At 53.4% G+C, this 18,767-nt stretch overlaps 7 protein-coding genes across 7 annotated transcripts; 4 read left to right on the plus strand and 3 right to left on the minus strand.

Moving 5' to 3' along the window:
* Positions 1–412: 412 nt before the first annotated feature.
* On the plus strand, positions 413–3,541 carry IAQ61_009319 (uncharacterized protein; the record flags this gene model as incomplete). The annotated part of the gene is made up of 1 exon (XM_066098339.1): positions 413–3,541. One exon carries the CDS (start codon positions 413–415, stop codon positions 3,539–3,541), a length of 3,129 nt encoding a protein of 1,042 aa, XP_065951498.1.
* A 1,228-nt stretch (positions 3,542–4,769) lies between these two features.
* On the plus strand, positions 4,770–6,508 carry IAQ61_009320 (uncharacterized protein; the record flags this gene model as incomplete). The annotated part of the gene is made up of 3 exons (XM_003838066.2): positions 4,770–5,229; positions 5,289–6,121; positions 6,176–6,508. The coding sequence occupies exons 1-3, from the start codon at positions 5,046–5,048 to the stop codon at positions 6,506–6,508; spliced, it is 1,350 nt and encodes a 449-aa protein (XP_003838114.2). The 5' UTR covers positions 4,770–5,045.
* Positions 6,509–6,766: 258 nt separating this feature from the next.
* IAQ61_009321 (uncharacterized protein) lies at positions 6,767–9,032 on the plus strand (the record flags this gene model as incomplete). Its single annotated transcript, XM_066098340.1, has 2 exons — positions 6,767–7,101; positions 7,733–9,032. 2 exons carry the CDS (start codon positions 6,767–6,769, stop codon positions 9,030–9,032), a joined length of 1,635 nt encoding a protein of 544 aa, XP_065951499.1.
* A 318-nt stretch (positions 9,033–9,350) lies between these two features.
* Positions 9,351–9,821, plus strand: IAQ61_009322 (uncharacterized protein; the record flags this gene model as incomplete). Its single annotated transcript, XM_066098341.1, has 1 exon — positions 9,351–9,821. The coding sequence occupies one exon, from the start codon at positions 9,351–9,353 to the stop codon at positions 9,819–9,821; it is 471 nt and encodes a 156-aa protein (XP_065951500.1).
* Positions 9,822–10,062: 241 nt separating this feature from the next.
* IAQ61_009323 (uncharacterized protein) lies at positions 10,063–13,781 on the minus strand (the record flags this gene model as incomplete). The annotated part of the gene is made up of 3 exons (XM_003838068.2): positions 10,063–13,481; positions 13,568–13,688; positions 13,740–13,781. The coding sequence occupies 3 exons, from the start codon at positions 13,779–13,781 to the stop codon at positions 10,063–10,065; spliced, it is 3,582 nt and encodes a 1,193-aa protein (XP_003838116.2).
* A 544-nt stretch (positions 13,782–14,325) lies between these two features.
* On the minus strand, positions 14,326–14,895 carry IAQ61_009324 (uncharacterized protein; the record flags this gene model as incomplete). The annotated part of the gene is made up of 1 exon (XM_066098342.1): positions 14,326–14,895. The coding sequence occupies one exon, from the start codon at positions 14,893–14,895 to the stop codon at positions 14,326–14,328; it is 570 nt and encodes a 189-aa protein (XP_065951501.1).
* Positions 14,896–16,708: 1,813 nt separating this feature from the next.
* IAQ61_009325 (uncharacterized protein) lies at positions 16,709–18,331 on the minus strand (the record flags this gene model as incomplete). The annotated part of the gene is made up of 2 exons (XM_003838070.1): positions 16,709–17,918; positions 18,033–18,331. 2 exons carry the CDS (start codon positions 18,329–18,331, stop codon positions 16,709–16,711), a joined length of 1,509 nt encoding a protein of 502 aa, XP_003838118.1.
* Between the last annotated feature and the right edge of the window lie 436 nt (positions 18,332–18,767).

The raw sequence follows: 18,767 nt of genomic DNA on the forward strand, positions 1-18,767 counted from the left end.
TGCCCCACCATAGTTGGATGTTATGTTCAGCCGCTCCTCACCACCAGCTTGACAAGTGACGCCCTCGCTGCCTCGCTGCCTCATGAAGCAAATCTTCCCCCCCCCCTATTTTTTTGGGTGATATACGTCCAGTGTATAGTAGCTAGGTACTTTGTTACAACCCCCACCCACCGTACCGTACCGTAGTCCTCTCAGCAGCAATTCAGACCCAGACTTCTTCAACAAGCACACGCAATGGCTGGGGCCGCTTCACGGCGCACGACGAGATCAATCAGTCTGCCGTGTTTGGGGTATTTACTGCGCGTCGAGATTGATTGCAAGTATACCTAGTTGCCGATGTTGTCACGGTTGGATGGCGAGGCTGACTGTCTGTACTAGAGGTGGGTGGGATTCAATAGTACGGGGTTTGAGTATGGAAGGCGGGTTTGATGATGTAGTGCTAGCGGATGGGGTAGAAGCAGAAGTGGCGGAAGCAGAGGCAGAGCCAGAGCCAGAGCCAGAGGCAGAGCCAGAGCCAGAGCCAGAGCCAGAACCAGAGCCAGAACCAGAGCCAGAACCAGAAACAGAACCAGAACCAGAACCAGAACCAGAAGAAGACGCAGAACCAGAAGAAGACGCAGAAGCAGAAGCAGAAGCAGTAAAGCATCGACATATGCTAGCACGGCAGCAGCAGAATCAAGCTGCGAATGTAAACTTTTTGCGTCGGGGAATCGCCATGCAAGACAAGGGAGCGGAGGGACAGGCTCGGCTGCAAATGCGGCTACAGCAACAGCAACAACGCCAATTACAGCAATGGCAAGATGTGCATGGTTTGGATACACAGTGGAGTATACCGCAGATGCAGACGCCGGTGGCGAATGTGGGCTTCATCGTTGGAGTATCAAAAATCTCGCAGCGGCCTATTGATAATGTCAACTTCATGGCCTCTTTGCCGCCGAATCCAGCTTTACTGCAGGGACCACAGCCGTGTGCAATGCAGCCAAATACGAGCTCCGAAAATCCTCAACCGTGTTCAGACGCTGGCATTGAGGTTGGTGACATGCATACTCGCAGTGCATCGCTCAACATCGATAGGGGCTACGAATCTACTGGGATGACTAGTCTTGTTCAACCCGCGCTCGAGACTGAGGCTTCCTCGACCACAGTCTCGTCGCTGCGTCTTGCTGGGAAGAAAGAGTCCAAGAGGAAGGCTGATGTGGAGACGGCGGATCCTGGAGTCATGGTGGGTAATTTGCATCGCTCTGATGATGCGTTTTTACGGCGGCTTGGGAAAAGGAAGCGACAGGTATACGTGGGCCAGTCCTGGAGTGAGCTGAGCTTCTCTCCTGCCCAAAGTGAAAGGACTTCCATTGGGACAGGGGAGGACGATACGGTGTTTCCAGCGAGGAGCCGTCCACGGCATTCTGATATCAAACACGACTTCAGCAGCATAGGTATTGCCAATGGTACCACCACAGGCACAGCCAATGATCAGCACCGCAGCCCCGTCTATCAAGCAGTCGGATTGGAAAGCTCCTCGTCTATTCGAGAAGCTTTCTACAACTACGTAACATGCAAGCAGGAAACAGGGCTTCCTAATTCGTCCTTCATTTACCGTTTGCAGAATGGTGATATTTCTTTGACTCCTCGAACCGTGGATGGTTCACGTCCAGAGCACAACTTTTCTACGCTCTTTATACACCCTACTCTTCCGAACTCAAGGTCCAATATTAGGCTCCTGCGGATGGATCCAGGACCCGATGCGAGTGGGGCGAGTGACTTATACTGCTCACTTGAATCCGTGGATCCCTGGAACAGTAGACTACAGTACGAGTGTTTGAGTTATTGCTGGGGTATTTCCACCACCGGCAAGCAGATCTTCGTACGGACCGCGGATTCTGACTATCGACCCATGCAAGTCACTGAGAACCTTCATAGCGCACTTCAGGGCTTGAAGACCAGTTCCAAATCGACACTCTACTGGATCGATGCTATATGTATCGACCAAACCAACGATACTGAGCGCGGGGAACAAGTGGGTTTGATGAGGGATATCTACAGTAAAGCGTCTGGCGTAGTAGTCTGGCTGGGCCCGGGTACAACAAGGCTAATGGCAGCCTTGGATATCATCAACGACATGTCAAGGCGGTTTCAAGCTGATGCTTCCATCTCACCAGACACCATTGTGGGTCCCTCGGGCCTAGATTTGTCTGAAGAAGATATTGCACACTTGCAGTCCTACACCGAGTATGCGTACGAGGATATCGCTCACTTCTTTACGCTACCTTGGTTCCGCCGCGTGTGGGTCCTGCAAGAGGCGTTGTCTCAACCCGACATCACCGTAAGGCTGGGATCGTATAGTTTGCCTTGGGGGTCCGTTATACTTGCCGCACTGTGGCAGGCACAATTCACTCGTACTTACACCGCGTCATCGACCGCTGATGCCGGTGGACAGGATAGTGATCAAGGATTCCTCCCGGGACTGTGGCTTGGTCTCCTGCACACGCGCATGCCGCGAGGTCTTTCGTTGATTGAGCTGGCGTCGCGGGCACGAGATTTCGAGGCCACCGATCCTAGAGACAAGGTGTTTGCCTTGCTGGGACTTGCAAACGATCTTGGCCCTTTGGATAGCCGGCCATCAGGTCTGGTGCCGGATTATTCCAAGACTGCCATCGAAGTCTACACCGAATTTGCTCGGGGCCTCATTCTCAAGACTTGCAAGCTCGATGTCCTTAGCCTGGTGAATACTTTTCCCTCGCCAGATGGTTTACATAGTTTCGTCTCATGGATGCCAAACCTGGATCAGCCCGTAGCCACCATTCGAGGTTTCGGCTTCCCCGAGAAATACAACGCCTGCTTTTCAACGACAGTAGACGTCCATCTCGCCCGCTCCCTCGACGACGAACCCCACATTCTCCAGCTCAGAGGCTTTCAAATCGACACCGTCCAATTCGTCACAGACAGCCCCTTGACCTTCTCCCGCAAGCTCACACTCCACCTCGAGCATACCACCGACGCCATCACCCACCTCTGGCGAACCCACCTCCTCCCCACCACCCCCAACGAGATGCCTGAACGCCAACGCCTACAGCAATACATCGAGCTCCTCACCGCCGCCGGCTTCGCGCAACCCACACAATTCCCCGCGCAACCCCTCGGCCACATTGTCCCCTCGCGCCACATCCCTTCCCTCGTCGCCGACTTCGCCGCCTACTGGGCCCGCCTCGACCCGGGCTTCACAGACTTCAGCGCGCCGCTCGCCGCAAAGCTACAGCGGCTTGCGCGCAGCGGCGATGCGCATCAGTTTGGCGTGCTGGCGGGCAAGGCGTGCCATGAGCGGAAATTCCTCGTCACGGCACAGGGACGCGTCGGGCTTTGTCCACAAGGGACGGCGGTGGGGGATGCGGTCGTGGTGTTGCGCGGAGGTAGTGTGCCGTATGTGCTTGCGCTTGGGGCTGCGGGGAGAGAGGGCAGGTTTGTGGGCGAGTGTTATGTTGAGGGGGTCATGTTTGGTGAGGCTGCGGGGTTTGGGGGGGAGGAGGTGGTGTTTCGGATATTTTGAGGTGGGGGGGGGGGGTTCTTTCCTTGGCTTGAGCGGCGATGTTAGGGGTGTGTGCGAATTCAAAGGGATTTTTGTGCAGGTGAATTGTAAGAAGATGACTGGTTGTCTAGTCGATGTTTCATTTCCATGGTGGACAAGATTGCATTGACGAAGAATCGTGCTTGCTGTGTTGTATAAGTCGCCTGGCGGTAGAGGACCCAGGTACGCAGTTATCCTCACCAGCTGCTACGGTAGAGTAGGCAGACGGATGGGTAAAAGTACGCTTAACCGAGAGACCCCACCACGTTAATGCAACAACACGTTCGCCATCTCGACAACAAACACAAACACTCGTCAATACACTCCATCCGACTTGGGAAAAAAAAACAGCAACAAAAACACACACGCTCACACCCATTCTCGCAATTCCCCACGCTTCACCAAGCTATCTAGCAATCGCACATGTAGTAAGTCGGGATTCCCCACTCCCCCACCCTGCATGCATCCACCGCACAACAGCCAACTCACCACACCAGCACCAGTCCCAACCCCAGCCCGCAATGGTCTGGTTCGAACACCGGCTCGACGAAGCCACAAACGCGCGGTTCGACACGGCCTTGTTTCTGCTCCGGCTGCTGGTAGTGGTGTTTGCGATGATTGCGTTTTTGCTGGGGGTGATTGCGCGGCAGTTGGTTGGGTTGCGGAGGGCAAGGGGAAAGGGGGGAAGGAGGGTTGAGGGTTGAGGGAAGGGTTGTGCTGGGGATGGAGGATGTGGATGGCGTGGAGTAGGATGGGAGTAGGGCATGTTGTAGTAGTAGAGATTGGAAGTCAGGCGCAGGATTGGGGGTATTCCCGTATAGGGCGATGTAGAGGGCTGTCTTTGGGGTTCGCTACTATAGGTGGAGTGGTGTTGTGATGGTTGTGGTATGGCGCATCGGCGTCGGGGTCTCACATTGCTTACAGGGATCTTGGATGATTCGCTCGTTGGAGGTGGCAAGTTATAACTCTAGATTTTCTTCAAGCTTGCAAGGACAAGGAAATACAAGGAACTCTGTAGAGTAGTAGTTGGCAATATATTGTACGGGTAGAAGACTTGATCTTCTTGTCGTGTCTACTCTACTCACTGCTCCACTGTCTGGTTGCAGACACGCGTCACCACCAGCCTCTATGGCCAATCAAGGCAGAGTGCAGGGCCACGCTAAAACAGACACGACCCACACGTTCTCCGTTCTCCCCCCCCCCCCCCTCCCTTTTCGCTTCGCAGAGCCTCAGGGTCTTTTCTCTTACTCTCACCCACCTTCCATCGACGTGTGCTGCTGGTCTGCATTGTCTCTCGCTCCCTAGTTGCCGCATTGCAATCAATCCTCCTTGCCCCTTGCCCTATCATCTCGATTCGATCGTTCGGCGATGCGGCCTAATTGACCGGTCGTTTCCCGGTCCTCTTTGCGTAGCCCACCAACCGCCACACGCCTTTTCTTTCCTGCCGAGCAGCCAACTTTTTGTCACATTTCCCCGGTCTCTCTCCATGGGCCGACTTCCCTTCCCTGCAGATGCGGAGCTGACAGGCCCCGACCGCTTGGTTCTGGACGTGCTCCGCAAGGAATATGAAGCTTTCAAGCATGACGCAAGCGACGCTGAATGGGACGTTGCCGACGATTCGGACGATTCCATGATCAAGAGGACCGAATTCGTGGTCCCGTCTCCCGAAGGTAGGCGGCCTTCTGCTGGCTGTGCTGATCCAATGAGAGCTCCAACTGATAAGATCTAGATCTGTCAGACCAACATCAGCAAGCCATTGCTTACTTGAAGCGTCTGAACAACCCCAAGTCTGATGGCTTTGAGCCTACAGTCTTTAGCACCAAGGATTTGCCAGACATCAAGCATGGCTTCTTTCGTCGGCAGATCCTCGACCCTTACATGGTCTGGGCGCGCACCGTGGTTCGAGTCGAGACTGACGTCGTCATGATCACACATCTACTGCTCTACCTGTGCACCACCGTTCCCTCTGCCATCTATCTCTTCGTCCACTTTCATTGGTGGCATGCTGTGCCTCACTGCGTCGTCCAGGGTTGGTACATGGGAGCCTACACCCTCCTACGACATCAGCACATTCACATGCGCGGTGTCTTGCGCAAAAGGTATGCTCTTATCGATGAGCTCTTTCCCTACCTCTTGGATCCTTTGATGGGCCATACATGGAACTCGTACTACTATCACCACGTCAAGCATCATCACGTCGAAGGCAACGGGCCGAATGATCTGTCGTCCACCATTCGCTATCAAAGAGATGATGTCTGGGACTTTTTGCGTTACGTCGGACGCTTTTACTTCTTCATCTGGTTTGATCTGCCGCATTACTTTTACAGCACACGCAAGCCTGGACTTGCTTTCCGAGCAGCTGCCTTTGAGCTTGGCAACTACGCATTCTTGTACTACATGTTCACCCGTGTCAATGCTCTCGCAACCACCTTTGTCTACCTCATTCCACTGGCTCTCATGCGCTTGGCTTTGATGACGGGTAACTGGGGCCAGCATGCGCTTGTAGATGAAGTAGAGCCAAACTCGGACTTCAGATCGAGCATCACGCTCATTGATGTGCCTGTAAGCCGTTTGCACATCGACATCGCAATAGCAACACGCACTAATCGGGTTTAGAGTAACCGGTACTGCTACAACGATGGCTATCATACTTCTCATCACCTCAACCCGCTTCGTCACTGGCGCGAACATCCTGTTGCTTTCCTGTCGCAGAAGAAGCAGTACTCGGATGAGCATGCGCTGGTGTTTTACAACATTGACTACATGTTCCTCACCATCAACCTGCTGAGGAAGAATTACGAGCACGTTGCCAGGTGTCTGGTGCCGATGGGTGATCAGATGAAGCTGACCATGGAGGAGAGAGTGGAGATGCTCAAGCGCAAGACGAGGAAGTTTTCGGAAGAGGAGATTGCCCAGAAATGGGGCAAGAAGTATGCGAAACTGAGGTGAAGACGCCAGACTCGAAAAGATAGACTTGGATTTGGATATGCATAGATCATGGACACGAAGGATGTGCGCAGTGAATGACAGAAATTTTACATCACGTGCCATGTCGGTCGCACTTTCCACCTTTTGAATAGGTACCTAGGTGCTGTCATTATTCCTGCCTTCACTGACCACGTGATATCTGTCTAGGTTGGAGAGCCTCCTTGATACTGCTACTGCATTCTCACCCACCCTATACCCATCATTATCGCAGCCGTGGTTATGGCTTCGTTGCCACAACTACCGCCCGAATGCAGCCTTTTCGTAGCCACACCGCAAACAGTTCATCTGAGATCGCTGGCCGCTGGTAACAGAATTCTATTCGAGTGCGAGACGCCCAATGGCGTTGTCAATGCGAAAGCTTCGAGGGACAATAGTAGCCTGATTGCGATTGCGGATAGCCAGGTCGTCATATTACACGACACGAAACGCGGCAGTGATCGGGAATATAAGCTGCAAAAGAGCGACGTCAGTAGGGCAAGGGTGTTGCCACATAACTTGCTTGCTGAAGACAACCCAGGGAGAACCACGGCTGCTACTGTTCTCACCAGATTCGCGTATCCTCTACTTCACGACTACCCTGAGCACGTCTGTTCAAGCCTACTCTATTCCTACAGCAGAACTCCTCCCATCTTTACCGCCGCATCCTTCGCCCCCAAACACTCTTGCCATTTCACACAATGGCCATGTCCTTATCTCGGCTTCGCCAGTGCCACCCACCATATACCTCCAGGACCGACGCTGGGGAGCCAGCGCACCAGTGATGTTTCAGCCGACTGATGCCCGCTCGCCCGTCACCTGCGCTGCCTTTCAGAGCCGCGAGGAGGACTCGCAGCCATCCTATACCAACTTTGTGCTGGGCTTCCAGGACGGCGCTCTAGCCTTGTACCGGCTCTTCCTCCCACATGCCACGGACAATGGCAAGCAGTCACATGTACGCCACACGCGGGCCTTCCAACTCCAGCCGGTCCGTGTGGGGGCGATCAGGAAGCTGCATAAAGCAGTCATGGGGGGTATGACGGCCGCCGAGTTCCTGCCGGGCTACAAGTCACGAGTCCTCAGTATCGGACAGGATGGCAAGTGTAGACTTGTCGACTTTGAGGCTGGGGGGAGGGTGTTGAGGACGTAGCATGTCTGCGGCCCAGCGACGTCGATATCCATCCTGGCCAGTGGACCGGTGGGCTCAAGGGGTCGGACAGACGACGATGTGCTGTTGGGCGGTGATGCGACGGAGGAGGCGAAGAGGGCGTATGATGGTGTGGAAACACTGATTGCTGTTGGTACACGAGCGGGCAAGGTGTTGGTGTTCAATGTGCTGGGTTTGCTTAGACATGAGGTCGTGTTGGAGGCACCGGTCATGACTATCGAGTGGGTGGGTGACATGTCCACGCCATCAGTGCTACCGAAGCGAATTCCTTCCCTGCCGCTAGAGCCTGGTACGGCTATGGGTGACTTGATGGGAGATGGAGAGATGTCATCGGACGAAGACATGGGTACGGTCAAGAAGACAGAGTCACCGTGGAAACATGGCGGCAGGGCCGTACTCCCATTTGGAAGCCCAAGAGATCTCTTCTCCGAGCAGCCTGAATCGCGCGTATTGCGACCTAGCCTTAGACCGTCGGATATCACGACAGGCTCACCCTTATGCAGGGAGCATCCGAGGCGGAAATCATTACTCCGACCACGTATCGCTACCGAAACCTTCACCTCGCCGCAACACGTGTCTTTTGCCTTGTTGGACAAGATACCTTTGACAAATCCAAATCCATCTCATCTTCCCACTCCAACGCAACACCAGCACCAACAGCAGATTAGAAGCCAGAAACACCCATCACCGCCCTCCCCACCTCTCCCCTCACCATCCCCATCCCCAACCCTCATTCCCCAAACATCCCCCCTCCCAGCCCAAGACTCCGACCTCTCCGACACTGAATACTTCACCCCACCTTGCACCACCCAACGCCACAAACTCCCAAAACCACGTGTCCCCGCCCGTCCCCATCGTTTCCAACACACACCTCCGCACTCAGCGAACCCCGCGCCCACGCCTTTTACACCGACGCTGCAGAGTGAGACGGCAAATGTGCCACCACCATTGCTCGCGGGATCCCGCCGAATCAGTCTGGGACGTGAGGATGCGCCGCGAACGCCTGGCGAGGGAGTCTGGGGCACGGAGAGATTTTCTTCGCAGTGTGTGAATGGGGACGGGGACGGGTGTTTGGATACCTGGCCGTCGTTGTCATTGTCGAAGCTGGATTCACGGCTGGATGCTCCTTTTTCTGGCGACTTTACTTTTACGTCGCTTGGTTGTGTTTCGTCGACACCGCGTCCACTGCATCCACTGCATCCACTGCACGCACAGCACCGAAACAGGACCCCGGATGAACTCGCCCATCTGCGGGAAGAGGTTGCGGCGCTCAAGTTTGAGATGCGTGCACTGAGGGGGGAGGTGCGTGGGTGGATGGGGAGGGTGGATGGGAACGGATAGAATAGGAGGAGAGTAGGGGTGACAAGAAGAGGGGAAATCCAGAAATCAAAGGTAAAGCATTTTTTTTTTGTGCGGGGGTGCAAGGATAAAAGACTGGAAGGGTAAATGGGTGAATAGAGAGAGAGAGTGTAGAAATGACTAGTGAATCTACTAGTCCAGTGTGAGTGTGGAAATGAGTATGCTGTTGTTTTGTGATGTCTGTATAGTTTATGCGCATACCCACCTACTAGAGAATGAGAGAATAGTCGAGGGAAGGGAAGTAGAAGTGGATAGGAATGTGGATTGGGCGACAAGTCGAACGAGAGTAAGAATCAAAACATGATCAAAAGGCAAGCAAAAGCCAAAACCAAACACCACAAATCAGCAAGAATACATCAAACTATCCATCCCCCACCTCAACGCTTCATCATCACATCATCACATATCCCCAACCCCCCTCTCTCCCTCTGCATTCCCCATCCCTTCCAACCCCAACCCACTACCCAAACGCACAGCCCAATTCCCAACCCACAATCCCACTCAACAAACGAAACCCGCCAAGACCAGTCCGACATGCGAAAATCCACCTGCAGAGTGCATTCCAACCCCCAACCCATCCCAGTAACGCACGCAATCCCCGCTAACCAATCCAATGCCCAACCGTATTCGACCCCATGCAATGTATCATGCAACCAGGCTACAGCAACAAAAAGAAAGAAAAAACAGTCCATCATGTCTTTACAAGAAAGTGCGCATACCAATGCCTACGCGTACCGCTATTGGGGTGCTAGAAGATACAAACAAATCTAGGCGGAAGAAAAAGACGAGGGAAAGGATTTTAAAAGGATGTGAATGAAAGAGAATCGCTCATGGAGGAGAGCGCGTTCGATGAGAAAAATAGTGTGAGATGGTCTGGAGAGAGCGCTGGGGTAAACAAGACCAGGCCAGCAAGGCCAGACCAGCAAGACCACACCAACAAGAAAAGGCATGTCGAGCCTTCAGAACACAAAACTCTCGACAACCTCCCAACCACCCAAGACACATCGCCCATCTACACAGCAACCGAGGCTTCCCCCTCGTCATCCTCGACATTCTCATCAACCCCAAACCCACTGTCCCACTGCCTCCTCGACACCTTCTTCTTCCCACCACTCTTCTTGCCCACCTTGACCTTGTCCCCCGCCTTGACAATCTTGCCGGCAACCACGCGATTCAAATCCATCGGCTGCGACCGCACCTCGATTCGCTGGGCCTTCATTTCCTGAACGGCGTGGAGAGCCGCGGCGTTGCGCTCCTTGAGCTTGTCCGCAAGCTTCTCGTTTTGCTCCTGGAGTGCGCGCTGCGAGGTGGTCAGGGCGTCGATTGTGACGCGCGTGTCTTCTTCTGCGAGGCGGAATTGCTCCTTGAGCTTGTCGATTTGTTGTTCGAGGCCGACAATGGTGTCCATGCGTGCGTCCCCTAGAAGCTGGAGCTCGGTGATTTCGCGGTTGCGCTCGTCGAGCAGCTCGTCGAGCTCTTGTGCGCGTTGCTCCGAGGCGCTCTTGAGGTTCTCAATGGTGGCCGCTTGGGTCGCGATGACGGTGCGGAGGGAAAGGACTTCGTCGTTGTGGGAGCCGACAATGTTGAGGAGCTCGTTGGCTTCCGACTCAACGCGCTGGGACAGCGAAGTGTTTTCCTTGCGGTAGCTGGCGTTGTCGGCTTGCGCGGCCGCCAGATTCTCTTCGAGATCAACAATCTTTTCCTCTAGAATAGTAGTCTCCTCCAGGTGCGCGCGGTTGCTTTCTGCGAGCTGCTCATTGAGACGCTTAATCTCAGCTTGCTGTCGCAAAACCTGGTTGTTGAGGTCGGTGATGTTGGCTTGCAAGGAGGCAATGGTAGAGTTGGTCGAGTTCTCTAGTGCGGTGTGTTGGTTCTGCAAATCTGCAAGCTGGTTGGTGAGGGTGGCAATCTGGCTATCGCGATCTTGTTCAGTCGCGATGAGACCTTGTGCCGCATTGGCCAACTTCGCCTCCACCGCTTTGAGGGTAGCCTGCAGGTCCAAGATTTCTTGATCACGCCTGACGATTGTGTCCTCCGCCTCCACACGACTATCCGTCTCTTGGTTGAGCTGCTCGGTAAGGTCTTCCTCGCGCTCACGAGCCTCTTCTTGGAGCGTGGCAATGGTCTCCTCCTTCTCCTGTTGGAGCTGGAACAGCTTAGACCGAAGTTCGTTTGCTTGTAGCCCAGAATCATGGAGACGCGTGGTGAGATCCTCAATCTTCTCGTTCGCCCCATCAATCTCAGCCTCCGTCTTCTCGCGTTGGGCGCGCTCAGCATTGAGGCTGGTGCGGAACTCGGTCAATTGCTCCTTCAGTTCATGTATCTGCTCATTTAGATTCTCGATTGTGTTGGCATGCTGGTACGCAAGATCGGTCTGTTCATCGCGCTCGGTTTCGGCTATCTCACGGCCCTCGGATTCGGCAGCAAGACGTTCGCGAAGAGTATTCATGTCCTGGGTAATGGCGTCCACCTCGGTCTCCATACGCTCAATGCTGGCCTCAAGGTCGTCGATGACATCTTGCTTCTGCATGGCGTCCGCTTCAGCAGCCTCACGACCCTCCTGTTCAGCAGCCCGCTCAGTCTCAAGATTCTGAATGGCAATGGCGTGTTCTCGTTCAATCTGCTCAATCATGTCGTGGTGCTCCTGTTCAAATTTGGCGGCAGCGACGGTAACCTCGTCGAGCTCCATGCGGTACTTTTCAATCGCCTCGCGCAGACGTTCCAAAGAGGTATCCTTGCCTTCAATCTCGTCGCGGAGACCAGCCATCTCAGCGTCATTCTCGGTCAGCTGAGTGTTCTGCCGCTCAGCCAGGGCCGTCAGCGTCGTGGTCTGCTCTTCCAGGTCAAGAATAGTCCTCTGCTTGTCCTCGTTGCTCTTGTCAAGGGTGTGTAATTCACTCTGTAGTTTGTTCACACGATCTTCAGACTCGCCCAGGAGATCCAGGACGCCTTCAAATTGACGTCGCAAGAGTACCTCGGTTTGCTGAGAATTGGCAACGAAGGCAATCTGCTCCTTCAACTCCATAAAGATGCCACCGAAGAGCTCAGGGATCTTCTGAAGAAGCTGCTGATACGTGAGATCTTTGGTGGATCCCGGAACAAACTTCTCCATTTCTGCACGGAGAGTGTCGAAGCCATGGCGCATCTCAGTGAGTATATCCTTGGCGGTAGCACCAGCTTCCATGTAGTGGAGATTTTGGAGTTCTAGTGTAATGACGCGCAGCGCGCCTTGTGACTCGCCAAGTGCCCGACTGTACTGCTCAAGCTCTCGTTCGTAGCGTTGGACGGCCTGGTTGTCAAGGCCCTTGGGCACGACGGTGTCGTCCATGTCCATCAGAGTATCGTGACTGACCTGGGAAATGCGAGGGAAGGATTCAAGCGTGACCGACTGGGAGAGTTCTTGCACGCGAGCAGCGTATTTTCCATTGGGTGTGTTTTCCATGACCAAGTCTTGTGAAAAGTCAAGCTCGTCTGGGTTGACAAGTAGCAGATCGTCATCATCATCAGAGAAGTCGTCCATGTTGCGATCGTCACCGTTGTAGATGGACGAGGCTCGCAGATCATTGATCTCATTGCGGGCCTCTTCCAAGGCGTTCTCCAATTCTGCAGCATGCTCGTCACTCATGTCAATCTCACCCAAGCGACGAGCCTCGATTTGAAATTCCAAGTCGGCAATCTTCTTGTCCTGCGCCTTGAGCTGTCGGCGGAGTTCCAGCAACTGCTTCTTGTCCTGCCTTTGGTGGTCTTCGATGTTGATGAGCTCCTGGCTCAGATGGCTGCGGCGGAGACGGCGACGGGTGCGACCATCGAGGGCGGCTTTGAGGGGTACGAACTGGACCTGGGTGCTGGTCTCATCGACTTCGTCAATGGGCTCCACTTGGAATGAGGCTGGCATCGACATGCGCGACCGGCGCGCATTAGTGAAGCGAGAGCGCGAGGCGCCAACGCGATCAAGGTGGGGTGTCAGGCCCATGATCGGCTGTGTGGAAGGAAGGGTTGGATAGGCAAGTTCGTCGTCGCTGCCGCCATCACGACCGATCAATGGCTCTGACTGGCGGCGCTTGTTGCGGCGGGTGGTGGTGTGGCTGCGCTGCTCGACATGGATCGTACCTTCCTCTCCCTGCTGCGACCGTGAAAATGACTGTTGTATCTCTTCGGCGATCTGATCCTCGTGCTCGTCGTCCTCGGCCTCGACATCCACGCGCTTGGTGCGCTTGGTCTGCGAGATCTCTGCCGAAGGAGAGGCAGGACGCTTGGTGGTGGACGTCATGTCGTCGTCGACAGCTTGGCTCTGGCTCTGGCTCTTAGACGGGCGACCGCGCTTGCGTCGTGGAGCGTCGCCTGGGCCCTCGTGATGGTGCTCAGAGGGAAGGCCGCTGAGGCGGGCCATGGTGAGAAGATGGGTAGAAGAGAGATGGGCGTGGCGTGTGACTAGAAAAACATGTGTTAGAAGTCGAAGATGGCAGTCAAAGGGGGGAGGCAATAAAATCATTAGACCAGACGCAGGCTGTACGAACCAAGTCCAAGTATGGTGCCACAACTGCAAGATTTGCTCAACGCGCGGTGTTTCCTGTCCTCTACGCTGCAGGCCAGCCAAGCGCGCGTGCAGTTGAATTTGTTGTTGGCCAACACGGGTGTCTACGTGCGTGCTGAGTTGTGGATGGAGACAGATAGCGGGGCACGAGGTACTAGGAGAGTCGAGAAGAGAAGCCAAGCTGGGGTGATGATCATCCAAGAAGGGCAGCCTGGCGAAGTTTGCTTTTGTGTGGGTGGGTGGGAATATTGGGAATTGGGGGAGGTTGGGGGGTTGGTGGGTTGGTCGCGTAGGGGCGGTGGGTTTACGTGCTGCTACGTCAAGCGCTCGGGACAGGCAAGCAAGGAAGGAGGGATCGTGCGCCACAACATCATTTCACCACGGCCCGCGGACCAGACGTGACGTCGACGCGCCTCTGAGTATTGACGCGTCTTCACCCGCAAAACACCACGACAATCGCCATTCCCCCCTCTCTACCTAGACAATACCGACCGCCTTCGCACACACCGACAAGCTCTGTTCACGGCATTGTCCCTGCGATCAATGTCCTGCAACTGTCAAAGATTTCATTGCGTACTCTGCCTACAGCATACACCAGGCTTTCCGCATATCCCCCTCACGTAATTACAGACTGGTAGAGGCTCTCTACCAAGCAATCATCCACACAAGTGAACCGAGGCTAATTGTACAGAGTACTGGTATAAGCCTGGTCCAAGTGCTCCTGTGCACAGTGTGCGGAACTTAGTGGTCTTGGTCCAGAAAATATTTCACACGCAAGCGAAGAAGTCCTGCAGAATTCTGCTCACGAAGAAGTCTATTGACTCGATCACGCGTAATTTCAAATTCGAAAAATTGGCCCCGTTGATAATATCGACTCAGTTCGTTGACAAAGGTTCCAGCAGGCGAGTCATCGACACTTTGGACGTGTATGTACCATCTCGCGCCGATAGGAAAGTGCTCACCCACAGTTAATTGAATAGAATGAATTTCGATCCTGAGAGGGCCATTATTGTCATTGTTTGAATCCCAGAAAGCAGTGAAACGTGTAGGCTCGGTAGTGTCTACCAGTGGCACTCCTCCTCTAGGACCAGTCACTCCTAGCCAAACGTCGAACGTGCGCCGTTCTCTTAGACGTACTGCGCGACCGCGAATAGGCTGCACTAATGGCAGTGGCGTTGGTTGTGGCCGTTGTTGTGGTGGCCGTGGCTGTTGTGGTGGCCGTGGCTGTTGTGGCTGCGGCTGTTGTGGCCGTGGCTGTGGTCTAACTCTATGACAGAGGAGGTTTGCAAAGAATGGAATACAGCCATGCATGCCTCGCTTCACCTGCGGCAACGTTTCTGATTGGTGTTAGCCAAGGTCAGCATGTTGAATTCAAAGACTCACTTGAGAGTTCACCGTGATTTACAGATCCTGCTTGATCTTCTCCGAAATGTCCAGTTCCATCTCTAGGAAACGGTAGTCCAGGAGGGCTGTCGGAACGTGGTCCAAGGACATCGGCGTCGAAACCAGGAGATGTCTTATCTGGTGTAGGAGCGCCATTGGAAAATCCAACGAGCAAGGGCAAGAGGAGCAACAGTGAGAAGCGTATAGTCAGGTGGCAGGAACGTTGCTAATTGTAATACTGGTTGAGAGATTTGTAGGTACAGCAGGCTGCCTCTTTAAAAGGCTTTGGTCATCCTTTTTATACTTGTTCCTGAAATGATTAGGTATCTAGTGCATCATGCCATAATGTAAGTAGTAGTACTCTATCACACCGTACTACAACCGCCACGGCACAACACAATAAAACTAGGACATCACGCCGTAATTCGATCGTTCTGGCAGACCGTAATATAACCGCTACATTATCCCGTAATACACCTAGTATCTCACACTATCACGTGCTCTACTACATGATAAAAGAAATGCAGTGTTTGGCATACCAACACCTCCACAGACACACTACTATCCATATGTCATCCGACTCCTGTAGCAGTTGAAAAGTAGACGTGTGTTGCCAGCGTGCTTGTAAACGCAGCCAGTTCCCTACTGTATAGACTAGTACGTTGTAACAGCATGAATATTGCGCATAGCGATATTATCTAAAGCTTGATGATCGACATGGTTCGTCTGCGTTAGAGAATATCTAACCCGTGAATCCACAGCCAACTGAACTGTCGCGTAAAGGAAATTTGGCCGTCTAATTAATATGTAACGCTTGGAGCTAGACTTGCAGTATTCTAGGGCTTACTGTAGTAGTACCGTAGTTTTCAAAAAGCATCAAGAACAAATCAACGGCGTCCGCTGCCATTGTGGCGCGCCTCGACAGACCAAAGCAGCGCAGGTTACATAAATAGTAGTCTACTAGTTCGCTCTCTCTCTATGAACGGGCATATTGTGGATCATCAACAGCCATCGTAGTCTGGCAACTGTAAGCCGCACTACTTTCGATAGCGGGATGAACATGAATTAATTATTAAAATGTCCGCGTTATCAGGAACCAGACTCGGTCTTCACCTGTGCTTCGTCAAATCCAGTACACTTGACATGGTAATCCCTAATACAAGGTAATTGCATTTCCCTACTAAAGTGTATAGTCGTGGTGACTAGAACTTGTAGACCTTCCACGATGCCCAAGAGCGTTTGTTGATGCGAGCTGTAGCCGCCCTCCGCGGGTTGTACGTGACGTCAAGGCGCCTAGTCCCTTTTTAGGCGGTTTCACTCTTCATCTCAAGACGATGGGTATGTACTTTAGACGATAGCAGGCGTCTTGTCCAAGGCATCATCCTTGTGATAGCCCTCGAGTTATCAGGAATTTCACCGCGTCATTTCATCTAACATGTCATCATTGCAGAGTCTAGAATTGAGACGCGCTGGAAAACTTGGATGCTGGGCACCTACGGTGATCATTGGTAGGAAGACGTTTGGAGAAAACCTGTAATAAACGGTCAAGGGCGATGATTATAATTTTCCCATGACCGCATCCACGGTACAACTGGATTCCTGCCTTGAGGAACGATATCACATGCGTCTATGGCGGAGACGTCGCTCTCGTCCTTGATTGACTCTTGTCCCCCATGCAATGAAACATGGACATTCATAACAAACACCCGTTTCCCAGCCATCATGGTATGATAGTGCCAGCTCACTTCTTCAACAAAAAGTCGCTTTGTACCACCAGGCCCTTGGTCGCGCTCGCAACGCCATACAGCCCGCCCAGCGGCCATGTCTGCCAGAAGCGCTGGTACGCCCAATCAGCCCACGTTTGTTTCTGCGGTGTCTGCTTCGCCCCAACAACCCCCTGAAGGTCCACCTTGACTTTGTCGTACACGCCCGGCAGACGCTCGGCCTGATACTTTCTTCGCAACTCCAGATACTTCTTCTCGTCGTAAATCTCCCAAAACTCCTGCTCCGTGTAGTAGGCATGTGCATACAGACACTTCATTCCCCCGAGCTGCGTCACCTTGGCTTCAAAGTCTCTGTTGAGCTTGATAAACTCGTGGGCGTTGTTTGGCCCCAAGTCCCAGATGCCAACGTCGAGCAAAATGTCCTCCTTGATGTTGTTGCCCTGAGAAAAACTGCGTTCGCCCTGGGGCGCAGACTTGACCGGGCAGAGCCACAGTGGCCAGATGCCCGTCCTCTCATCAGTCCATTTGACGAATTCGTCTGCTGCGTCGTAAGGCACGGCGAAGTCTTGTATAATAGTCCTCGTCGACAGCCCTGAACGGTGGAGCGCATGCACCATCGTCCGAGAATACATGAACGGGTCCAACAAGAACCGGGTGATGCGATTGAAAGGCGTAATGAAATACTTGAAGGCTCGTAGACCAGACCAAAAGACGCCTCGGTCGTACCGGAAAAGATATGTCTGAACGGGTACTGACTCCTTGTAGATGCTCTTTCCGTCTTGGATACGGTCCAAAATCTTCTCTGCATGCATATAATGCCATGGATCGATAGCTCGGTCGAATCTCTGAATCTTTCCATGAACGGGAGTATCAGTCAAGTGCCCGACTATTATGACCCCTTTGGTGGGCGAATACAGGATGCCGTCCATGTAGTCGACATCTGGCTGGGTCTCATAATGCCTCAGCTTTTCAACAGCCTCTGGCGTACTTCCGACGGGAACATACTGCAGTTCGACGTAGGTTTTCGCGTCGATGAGCTCCATTTCAAGCAACGTAATGACTCCAAGACTGCCACAACTTCCCGCAGCGGTGAAGAAGAGATCTCGGTGTTGCTCTGCAGACGCCCAAACGACGTCGCCATTACCAAGTATAAGCTCGATGCCAGTGATAGTGCGATCAAACAGGCCGTACTTGAATGAACTGCTCTCTCCACTGGTACCAGCGAATCTGTTTCACTTGGAGTCAGTATCATACCCTCAAGCTTCTTCACATGTGTGCTGATTGCTGCCAGCCGGCATGGCCGATTTGGACGCCTTGACATCTGACGGGGCTTCTACTCACCCTCCGCCAACTGTGATGTTGGGAAGCTCCATGACAACTTTTGGCAGAAAGCCTTGGGCGAGTGTAGCCTTTACCAGCTCATCCATGGATACGTTTGGTTCCACCAGCACCGTTTTTGCCGGCTTGTCAAATTGCAAAACATGGTTTAGGGAGGAAACGTCAATGATTTGATTTGGCCGACGTGACGACTGTCGTGTTGATAGCGTGGAACCATGATAGATCCGAAAAGGTATCTTCGAGGCACTGAACCTCGCGACTTGCGCAGCCAGCTTGGCTACGGTGGCCTTGTGCGATTCCATGGGTGTAGTTTGGCCCTAGGAGGCAGGGTAGCGATGGAATGACAGATGTTGAGATGGGAAATGGATGCTTATGTACGACATGTATCCCGACACCCTCGAAGTCCAGCCCAAGCGTGCAGGGCGGAGATTTCTCTTCTCCAAGCTTTCGATCTGACCGAACTCAATGTCTTGCCTTAGCCGCCGGATCCGGGATGTCCTAGGTGATCGTGGTGTACCTCATCCGCAATGTTGGCGCCAACGAACCTGGGCTGCCGAAACATTGGTTCGGGGTCGAGTTGGCGACTTCCATCCTTAGGTAATGGTCAGTGGCATCTTGTGCAGTCGCTACGATCATCCACTTCGTGATGCTCTTTCAGTTGAGATTCATGCTCGCCTCGTTTGACTCGTTTACGCAGGCAAGGGATCAGGAGCAATGGGCGGAGGGCGCGGCAGGCCC

The sequence above is a fragment of the Plenodomus lingam genome (genome assembly GCF_022343315.1).
Source record: "Plenodomus lingam strain CAN1 chromosome Unknown contig_6, whole genome shotgun sequence".
Classification (NCBI taxonomy): domain Eukaryota; kingdom Fungi; phylum Ascomycota; class Dothideomycetes; order Pleosporales; family Leptosphaeriaceae; genus Plenodomus; species Plenodomus lingam.